This window comes from Zonotrichia leucophrys, chromosome 4, assembly GCF_028769735.1.
Source record: "Zonotrichia leucophrys gambelii isolate GWCS_2022_RI chromosome 4, RI_Zleu_2.0, whole genome shotgun sequence".
NCBI classification, from domain to species: domain Eukaryota; kingdom Metazoa; phylum Chordata; class Aves; order Passeriformes; family Passerellidae; genus Zonotrichia; species Zonotrichia leucophrys.
The window spans coordinates 5,449,068-5,460,440 of record NC_088173.1 but is presented as its reverse complement, the minus strand read 5'-3'; the positions used below and the strand labels follow the sequence as shown (position 1 = coordinate 5,460,440).

The following is an 11,373-nucleotide window of genomic DNA, read 5'->3' as shown; positions in this document are numbered from 1 at the left end:
GGTTAACCTGTCTCTTCCTTTCTCTAGAGGCAATCTTGTGTCAGTGTGACAGCCATGATACCTGGGTCTCACTATAAATAGATATTAAAAGTTTTAGATTTATATAAAGGGCTAGAGCATTTTCTTTTGCATTAAATGCTTGTTTGGTATGAAGCACCAGAAAGCACAGGAAAAGGTTATGAAGAATTCAAGTATGAATATCATATAAATCATTTTCACCTCAATGTACAGCCACATAGATTTATGTGCTGGTTAAATAGAAAGACTATTGAAAGGAAGTACCCATCTACAATCTTAAAACCTGGATTTTGAAGAAGTGACGTTTAAATCCCATTTTAATTCAGAATCCAGTGATGGCTGAATGTGTCCTGTTCTCTTAAACGCTTTAGAAAATCCTGGCTCCAGATAATTTGTAGAGGAATTACAGTGACAAACATTCACCATGGCAAACCACTGCTGCTGGGCTGTGAAGCCAGGGCCAGCCCACAGGCTGGTGTCAGCCACCTGAAATGGTTATTTCCATTCACATGTATATGTATGGTATACACACATATATACTATGGTATATGTGTATGGTATATACACATATATACCATGTGTATAAATGATACACATTTTATAATGGTACCAAACAGTACCATTAGAAAACAGTGCTTTTGAGTGCCTGTAATGCTGCAAAATTAACTGGGGTTGGGCAAATATTTTCTAGGTCAGGGGCTTCAGCCTGCTGCATTTTTTTTTTGGTGAAAATCACAATAAGTGAGAACCATTTTCTAATCTCTCCACCAAAGTAATTTCAGGTAATTGAGAAATGGAGGTAGAAAATCTGCATTAATCCATCTGCAAACAATTATAATTAGCTTCTCTCTGAAAAACTTTGACTTCCCAGACTTTTGGGCAAGGGCTGGAAATGTCTGAAGGTAGATCTGGAGGCAGGAGGGAACAGGGATGGGCTGTGTGCAAACCAAGCAGGGTGAAGGAGCAGTACAGGCAGGAACCCAGCAGGGAAGGCTGGCAGGGAAGAAGAGCACCTAAGTAGGGGACCAAAGGCAGCAATTGGGTTTATGAAGCTTGAAAAGAGAGATTAGGTCTGACAGCAGGGTGCATGGAAGGGGATAAGCATGAGAGGCAGTGCCTGGGGCTGGGCAGGCAGAGAGAAGGGTGCAGAAGAAGTACCTGTGATGGGGAAGAAGCAGGTCTGGGAAGTAACTGCAGTGGAACAAGCAGCACAGATGGGGAGTGTAATTCAATAATGTTGCATTTTATCACTCTTCTACTAAATACATGTTAAATATACTGGTAAGGCAATGGCTAAACTGTGCTCCTGCTGTTCAGCAGTGCTGGTGCCCTCAGAAGCATGCCCATACTGGCAGTTCTGTCTCTCCTGAGGCACGAAATGCCCCTGAAGAGAACTTTGGGGTCCAAGTCAGACACTGAACCTCATGCATATGAAGGTATTTAGTTTTTGCTTCATTTGCTTTGAACAAGCTCAGCTGCAAGCTCATATTAGTGAAGTGTTTGTAATGTTACTTTAATAAGATTACTCATGTTGCAAAGAGTTCAGCTAGGCAGGGTTTACTCTGCCTCCTTCCCTCTGCTGAGGCACTGACTGAAGCCAGTGGACTGCCACTAGCTCAGGCAGCATGGACAAATATACAATGTCTACTGATTTGCAAAGTAAGTTTCTACTTGGAAACATTCACATAATTCCCAAAAGAACATCATATCTCAAAAATAACTCATCTTTTCCTACCTGACTTACTTATGCTCATCAGTAACTACGAACAGTACCCCAGGACTTCAGTACAAGGTGAATGTGAATACAGCTCCAGGAAATCATCACATAAACCTTAGTTATTGACAGAGCAAGCCAACACCACTGATGTGCCCTGACCGTTCCTTAAGGCCTGTTTAAATCAGAGGCTCTGTCTTGGTTATTTCCTAGTGAGTTCATACATAAGCAGCTCTCTTCCCTGCTGCACCAGGAGCCCCTTGCAATTCTTGGCAGATCTCAGTATATGACCTTGCCCTGTGAATACAAACACCTTCCTCCACAGACCCTTCAACATCTGAAGCATAAAAGCAGCTTCTACTGCAAATGTATCACACTGAGGAAAAAAAAAAAAAGCCACACCAGCAGATTAATTAGCTAAGTTGAGAGAAAAAATGTCTGACATGAACTTATACAGCAATGTTGGGAAAAAGCTAAAAAACCCTTTTGTCCTTAAAAACGCTTTAAACTTTCCCAATCATCTGTCAGATGTAATTGCCTCAACCTCGGTTGTCTTTGTAGGAAAATTGAAAGAAACAGCTTTGCTAATGACTCAAAGTAGTTTCCCATTAGAAAAGTTAATATTAAATTTAGTTCCCATTTAGGAAGAGGGTCAATAGTAGAGCAGAAAAAGTCTAATTAAACCTTTCAAAAATGCTTGGTAGCAATGTGATTGAAAAGCTGTAATTCTTCTTCCAAAATTATGTGAAAACCTCAAAGAGCCAAAACCTGAACTACTTATTGATGGAAAGAGGGAATTATTATTTGCAAAAGGATAATCCAAAGAAGCAGAGCAGCAAGTTCCAACACAGTCTCTTAGCAAACAGAATGTCAAGGAAACACCTGGGTTATCTTTCCCACCTAGAGCATCAGGAAGATTGTTCCAGGCTGAGACATTTCCATGAATAAAGTTGACCTTGGCACATTTGTAAACCCGCCAAATGCTAGCCAGAGTACCACTGCACATCTCCCTCAATGATTCAGAAGTGTCCAATTATCTACTCATCAGATGGAGAACCCAGAACACAGATTTTGGAATTAGTCTTCTACACCTATAACCCTTGTTTCGAACCACCTGGAAACTGAGATTGTACAGTAAAGGTCAAAACCAATGAAATCAGTGCACAGCATAAAGGGAAAGGAGCAGAATGGGTTCAAGCCACTGCCTTACTGGAAAGTCTTTCTTGCCTCAAGGTTTCCAAGCTGTCCACATTCATTAGCATCTTCTTTCACAGTATTTCATTTTTATTTTTGCTGAGATGCTGAGAAAGTTGTCTTTCATGAGACACATCAGTGAGTACAAATCTGCAGCCAATCTATGTACAGTTACAACATGCAGAGACAGAGGCTCATGTATGAATGCATTTTTATGTGCATCAAATTCAAGATGGATTTTCTTTATGACTGACTGCCTTGGAGAAAAATAAACCCTCAAATTTAAACCCTAAACTTAATGCTTTGTGTCTCCAGAGTAGCCTGATTTAATAGCAAACTGCTGTTGAATCAGTATTTGGGGGAAAAAAATTTCTCTAAAACACTGAATATCAGTTTACACTAAAGCAGTGAATAACATTTCAGTCACCTCAGGTGTCAGAAAGAGAACCTAGAAAAGATCTTACTAAGCCCCAATTCAGCATCAGAACTGAAATCTAAATTTAAAAAAAATAATAAAATCACAAAGAGCTTGGGTAAATCAATGCACGTAATTTACTGGGAGCTGAGTTGTCACAACTTCTGTGAAAGAAGAAACTATGTCCCTTTTCCTAGGGTTTTCAAAAAAAATTTAATTCAAACACTAAAGGAAGGTGTACTTTTCATGATCTTTAAAAAGTCCCTCATAAAATATTTGCAAAGACAGACAAAACTCATTCTTGAACAGGACTTTTAAGATCACCTTCAACCAGCTGACTGCAAGGTCCCACTTCAACCCATTACCCCCAATTTAACACAATTCTTTTGGAGTGGCCTTTCAATAAATGCCACAGACAGCAAATAAAGAAAGGATTTTGAAGATTCCAGATTACATTACATGAAATGACAGAGCTCTCTCCCTCTTTCGAAGTGGCTGTGACCACTTGCTTGGTTATTCCAATAGCCCAAAGACAGCCCAGTATTTGAACTTGACCTCAAATAGACAAGAGATGAGGCCTCAAGTCTGTCACTTCTCTGCTCAGATGGATCTTGTGTCATTTGGTTCACCAGAGGAAAAAAAGCAAACACAATAAAACCATAGGAAACCAACAAACTTCCCTTGAGAAGGAGTGTCTCTAAACTATGAAATGAAACATCTTTAGCAATAGGGACATAGAGTGCATAGCCAAAATCTTTCCTGCAATATGTTACGTGACCACTTTATTTCTGATATCTGATACCATACAGACAAAAACCAATTTTTCAAATTTCTCCACTTCCTCAGCCAGATTTCTGACATTTTTGACTCTTCTTTCTAACCACATAAAATTTTTTAGCCCAATTAGAAACAGTTCTTCCCATAACTGGATAAATAAGCAGTTTTATTGGTATTAGTGATAGAAAGTGGCACTTAAGTGTACCAGACAGTACATTAAATCCTTTCTAAGCTGACTAATTTCAAGCTTTTTCTTAAGAGGCTTGGACAGCTTTGCTGGGTTTGTGAAACTATGGTTACTATGCAAGCCTAACACATAAATCTAACCTCTTCAAGGAATTCTTCACACCCTTGGCTATACACAGACATGTCACCCATCTGTAGTACTACCTTTTTTCACATCATCCTCACACCTGGATCAGGACAGGCAGTCCAAACCGGAGCCAGTGCCAGTGGGGCCTTTGAGCCAGGCAGAAAGAGCTGTCCCAGCACTGGGGAAGGGACCATCCTCTTTGAGGGCAGGGAGTGAACAGGATGAAAGGCAGAGCTGCCAGTGAGGTTCAGAGAACAAACACAGAGCTTGGCCAGCCTGGGCATGTTGCTCCCTCACCAGGCACATGCTATTGAACAGTGTGTGCCAGCATTGTGAAGGCAGAGTCAATAACTAGCACGCATAGATGGACAGAACCTTTCTTTTGTTTTGCATCCATAAAATAGTTATATACAATTGGAATTCAGAAACACAGCAAACCATCAGCTGCCTAAAGCCAGTGTTATTGCTTATTTTTCCAATACATATAAAATTGCTTAAATTAACAGAACACGACCCTTACTGGCTATGTAACATTTTACTGAGTAATTACAACTTCCAGCCACGATACAGAATGTACTGAATTCAAGTATAATTACAAAACAAAGAACATATGCAGGTAATTATTCCAATGTCTACACCTCACAAATCAAAATGACTTCCCCATACTAATAAGGAGTAACCAAGACACAGAATGAAAAAGCCAATACACAAAATGCAAGGTGTGGGGTGGAGAGGGGGCTGGCGAATCTGATTAAAAGACTGCAAAATGGAAAAATGGATTTTGACTTTGACATTGTCCTTTGAAACCTCTACCACAAGTGAAAAATCCTCAGTGTTGACTTTCAAATTTAATACCATCTTGGCAATAGCCAAAATGCTTTCCAAACAGTTTAGGCATTTTTCACTTTTCACACAGTCCTTCAGCATATTTAATTTGAAGAGAAACTTACAAAATCCCTTTTATATTACATAATTTACACATCATGGCTTTTTTCTTCTGACTTTAGATTTGAAGCAGCTGATCACAACCTCAAAAGTTTTAAACACAGTCTAAATTTAGATTACAAAAACTAAATTTATGCTAGATTATGGATCTGTACTCCACTATTTTAACAGGCACCTCTTCCCTAGAACAGAACTTTAATGCTGGCTATACAAAAATTTGACTGGGCTTGCTGTTAGTGTAACACTTCTAAAAAGTAACCACCACCTTTCATTTTAATTGGTGGCTTTTATTTACACAGGAAAAAAATGTCCACAAGCGCCCTACATAATACAGAATATTTTCTGCCTATCTATTTTAATGTGCTATAGTGTCCGTGGTATTTAAAAAACATACATCCTTTTCACATTATATTTTGAATGTTTTATCTTCTTTTCAGAATGCGATTCAATTATCCACAGACATCTCAGCAAATTGGAAAATCAAGACTAATGTATTCATCAATGACTACAGTCCACTGCAAGGATTCTGCAGACCTTAGAACAGAGCACTTTTCCCACAGCACATTCAGTATGGTGCTTCAGTCATCTTCTGTCTAAAAGAATCAAGTAATCTTCTTTTTAATTCACTCCAGCTCCCACTTCCACAAATAACATTATTCACCCTCCACTTACCAAACACATACCTCACCAACAAAAACTGAGATTACAACATCACCCTTAGCAGCTTTCAGGGGACAAATAGGTTTGTACCTGCAAGGCTGAACATCATATCAGGACATAGAGGCTCTGATTTTCAGTATAAGAAAAAAGAGCTTTTGCTGGGGGAATTACTCAACTATCAGAATATTGGTGAAAGAAAGAAAACATCATCCTACCTAGTTTTAGACATTCTAATAAAATATCATTTCTTATTGTTCTTTTCTTCTCCAGTCATTACTTCTTTTTTCTGGATAAGTTTTTTAGATTATTTTCATCCTTTCTTATTTCCAGGTGCTCAATGTCTTGGGTCTTTTCCTTCCTTGGATTCTTTTCTTTTAATCATATACTTTTAGTTTAATTTCTTCGGCTTCAGCAAAGCCTGACTGCAGCTTCTATAGACCATATATCCACTTAAAGCTTCTGTTTTATTTTCCTCAGAGGACATACATTTCAAAAACTGAACTACTGTGCTTTAGAGTCTGGATTCCTATTTCTTTTTTTATGTAATACAGTCTACTTTTGATCTTAATGATTTGTGTCTCACTAACAAGAAAGGAAAAATTACTTAAGCTATGCAAACCCTCTATTAAAAACAAGTCTTTTTGGTACATCTCAACTTCTCATTTACATTATGCAGGTGAATTGCAAGAGAGATGTTAGTGGTACTCTCTATTCAGAGACAACAATAATAGAAGCAGCACAATACTTAAGCTAGAAGGGAAAAAAGCACACTGTCATTTTATAGTCACTTCTTTAAGCCTTTAGGTATGCACAGAAGGGCAGGTTTTGTACAGGAGTCAATAGTCATCAATTGTTCTACCATGCCAAAATGCCTCAAGAACATGTGACCATAAAAGGAAACATTTTTTTTCAACCCTTAAACAATATGGTGCTCTGGTTTCCTCTCTAAGGAAAACATCTAAGTCAAGTTTAGAAACATGATTACTTCATTGATAATTTTCAAAAATTGCCACACCTTGAATAGACAAGGCCATGAAAACTCTTTGCATGAAGACTGTTTTTGATGTACTCATCACTATTAGAGATACTTCTATAATGCATATTTTTTTCTTTGCTGCAGAAGAAAGAAAAAATAGCTAAAATTATTACAAGTAAAGAGGACACAGGACTGCGATCAACGTATAATAGACAAAACATACCTAAAAATATTCCTGTACTCTCCTTTTATCAAAGAAGGGGCAGTAGAAATCTCTCAAAAATCAGTCTCCAGACACTGATGAAAAAGAATCTGACAGGATCAGAAAACTTGGTTTTGGCTAACATGGTTTGTAGCTTTCAAAGCAGTAATCACTATTCTTAACTATTAATGAACATGAAGTACAGTACAAAATTCACAGACCAAGAGTAGAATTCACCCCTGCTTTTAAAAACATAATATGTTCAAAATAGCTTCTTCCTCAAAAAGTAAGTCACTTTAAAAAAACAATAAAATCTGTGTGGGAATTCAAGGAAGGAAAAAATAAGAGTCTAAAAAGCCCTCAGTTCAAGGATAAGTCAGAGGGAATAAAGGATGTAAACTTGTCCTTGTAAAAATGTGTTCCCCCCAGTACTTCTGGACCAGAACACAAACCACCAAGCAGTCCCTGTAGCACAGTAATCCACTGGGGTGTTCACTACTAGCACTGTATTCTTCATAAATGCTTTAAAAGGGGAGGGGGAAAGGGACACCACATCAAATGCTGAATTCCAGTGTATAATGGAGACTATACTTGAAGTTCATTGCTTGGGGAAAGACAATCACTTTATCCTTTTTTATCCTTTACAGAAGAAAAACCTCTATGGAAAAATGCATTATTAGTATCCAGCCAACTTGGACTTCAAATACATTCAGATCATTCAGTATATTGGAACACTACGACAAGTTTCTAAAACATTGCAAGTTTTACACAATCATGAGTCACTGCACAGCATGTAAGAATCTTCCACAAAGCAGAAAGGGTGGGCAGCCATACTTTGAACAAAACTTGAAAAAATAGAACCTGCAAGGGCAGTCTACAGAAATAAATTATTTTAAAACACCACACCTTAATGGAAAAAATCCTAGGATATAACTTTATTGTTAGGTAAATCCTCACTTATTTTCCTTAACTCTGTAAAAAAACCTATTTTGTAATTGCATTTGTGATAAACTAAAATTCACTCCTCCACACATGTACAGTTCTTTAATCTGAAGACTCCATAATGTAAATGTAAATTTATTAGCTAATTATTTTCCTCAAAAACATTAAAATAAAAGTAAACTAAGTAGTGGACCCACATTACCGCAAAGTTTTGACTTTAAAGGCAGTTAAAGAAAAAAAGCAGTAAAAATGTCATATCTGTTAAAAACAATTTGTGAATTTTAACATACAAATTAAAATGTAACAGCTTGGAATTACTATTCTCTTCGAACCTGGGAGGCTCAATGAATCAGTACTTCCATCCAACTGCATGACATGTAAACTTCCAAGGTACTGCCAAAACCAGTCTGCCTGCCTTTTTGTAGTACATCACCATCCAGGTCACTTTAACAGAGACTGGTCAGCAGTAATGTACCCAAAAACACTCAGGTCCTGGCATCTTGACTTTAACACATGGTGATGCTATAATCAGCAAACTAGGATACAATTAACTCAATTCTTTCTTGAATATAAACAAAAGGGGTGAATGGGTATTCTTCTGACTCAAATAAGGAAACTAAGGTCAAAATTCAGATGAATTACACCTCAAATGAATAAAAAAAACCCAACATTTTAATAGACTTTTGGAGCAGATGTCTTGTAAGAATATAAGCTCATACCTCCTCTTGAAAATTATACAGGAACACTTTGCTATTGAGATAACGTTTACTAAGCTTGCAGGGAAAGTTCTGCCCACTGACACCACTCATTCATCAGTAACTCCAGCATGCAAACCACTTGGATCACATTGGCTGTCTTCACTAACCTCGGCAAGAAGAACCTTTTCCCAGTTTTACTTCTCTTCAGGTTTTTGATTTCTGAAATATCTGGTTTATTAATATGTTTATTCAAATTCAAAATGCATATAAATATTCCAGGGAGAAGAAAACAGGTTATGCATTACCAGATTCCAGTGCTCTTCATGAATAAGACTAACACCAGGAGAGTGCACACTGAGATGAGATGAATTTTACATAGAAGGGTGAGGAGAAAGGTAAATTATTTATAATGTGCTAAAAATATGCTTTATTTATTTGATATGGGAGATTTCCAAATTACCCTTAAATTGCATTTTAAATCATCAGGCTTTTAAATATACTAACTAGTTTTGCAATAGGAGAAAACCAGATAAAGTAAGCCTTCTTTTGAATCAGCCATCATAAGGTAATATGCTATAAAGAAGCCACTAGTGGATAGGGATTATGGAAAAGGGTACCAAGAAGATCCTTTCACCCACAATTACTGTACTGTGAAGCCCCATCTGTAACTTAACTCTGGAATGTTTTTCTACTTAAAACGACCAGCATGCAAAGTGCTTTGCAGTTGTCAAAAAGGCATGTTATTTTAAACTCTCATTGCTCACTGGTAAAGAGACACCTAGTATGAAAAAAAAAAAAAATACTAAAATGCTATTAGTCAAATCTGTACATATTGGTCTCCACAATTATTTGCTGCAACACTTATACTATAATCTTAAATTGATTTTTGAAGACTTTTGTTTCATATCAACATTTCTTCTTTCAGCAATTCAGCCATTACTCAGCAACTGAGTTACTAGGATGGTCTTATTGCCACCTGTCATGCATGAGTAAATCTTATTTTACATTAAAGTGCATAAAGACTTTTCCTCAGTGCTACTTAAATACGGTCATTTCACTTATATTTCAACTCACATGTTCAGTACTCATGGCCTTATTAATAAATACTGGGTCTCAAAGAATCTGATACAACTTGAGTACCTACTGCAGAAAGCCTTGAGACAATAGTACACAGCTCTAGAATTTCACATTTCCAAGTTATAAACTAATCACTTATCTCTGGATTGTTGAGGACCACTGATAGAATTACTCTACTTTCTTAAAAAAGCAAGGTCAAGTTATACAAAAATTCAGAGGAAGTGGTTCTGAATTCAGGTAATATCTAAAGGCAAATAAATTAAAAATACAATGTATTCATTTGTTTAATTATAAATAGATCATTTTTTACTATTATATATTCCAGCTACATCTCTCATATCTTCTAGCAAAGCCCATATCTGGCAATAGAGTCTATTAAAATATAAAAAGCCAAAAATGCCAGGTAACTTTTAATAAGCACTACCATAAATATCTCCAAGATCACATCTGAAGATATTTACAAATAAGAAAACAAATGTTAAAGTAGGGAAAAAAACCAAAATTTAAAGAGAGGAAATGCACCAAAATTTGTACACAGTAATTTTTCACAGTAACTCAATGTACTCTGGCTAAACCATCCAGCTGGCTCCTCTCAGGTGAAAAGCATCATTTTCCTCAAGTGCAGTAATAATGGTGGCAAAAAAAAAGTTTCCAGGTCATGGTCATTGAGATAAGGCCAGCGCCCATATGAAACAATTTATGTCATAGAAAAGAAAAACTGTGAAACAATCACACAGTTGAAAAATTACAATTTAAGGTTGGCAGGTTCCACTGGAACAAACTCTTCCTATCTAATCTTAATATCTCCCAAGAACCTTTAATGATATCTTGAAAGAAACTAAAGAAGTGCAAACAGACTGCAAAGGGACACAAATGGAAAACTACATGTGTTGTATAGTTTCAGGCAGCTGTATTTGCCTAACTAAACCTGGTTGTTAGGTTGTAAGTTCTGAATCACAGTAAATATTCTTGGACAGACTCTCCTGTGGAATTTAACTCAAGTAGCTTTTTGAAACTGATTTTTCCATGGAAATTTTTGTCTGCAAGTCTAGCACTCTTCCAGAAACAGAAGCAGTGCTAGGAGTCCAGGAAGCAGAGGGCAAAGGAAGCGAGGTATGGTGCTGAGGTTCTGCAATCCCAGAAGCTTTACAGCCCTTCATGTCATTTCTTCCCACAAAGGCAGCAACCTGGAGACTTCTCCTGTTCAAGTCTACAGTATCTCCAAATCCACATGACGAACATCAGGATTTCGTTGCTGAAATAAAATTTAAAAACAATGAATTGAAAATTTTCAAATGCAATTTTGCACATGGTTACAAGTAATGTGTTTCTGGTATGATATTATCAACTAGATAACAAATTTCCTTTTTGGGTAACATAGGGACAATTTTAAAACGAGGAAGAGTTTCAATAAACATTGTCCGTATTATAAGGCATTTTTG

General features: G+C 37.0%; 1 protein-coding gene across 2 annotated transcripts in view; it reads right to left on the bottom strand.

Moving 5' to 3' along the window:
* Positions 1–4,796: 4,796 nt before the first annotated feature.
* SLC30A9 (solute carrier family 30 member 9) overlaps positions 4,797–11,373 on the bottom strand; it is a 33,656-nt gene continuing 27,079 nt past the window's right edge. For both annotated transcript variants that reach the window (XM_064710323.1, XM_064710322.1), the window contains one exon: positions 4,797–11,186. In XM_064710323.1, coding sequence (XP_064566393.1) covers positions 11,142–11,186 — 45 coding nt within the window. In that variant the 3' untranslated portion in view covers positions 4,797–11,141. The remainder of the gene's footprint in view (positions 11,187–11,373) is intronic.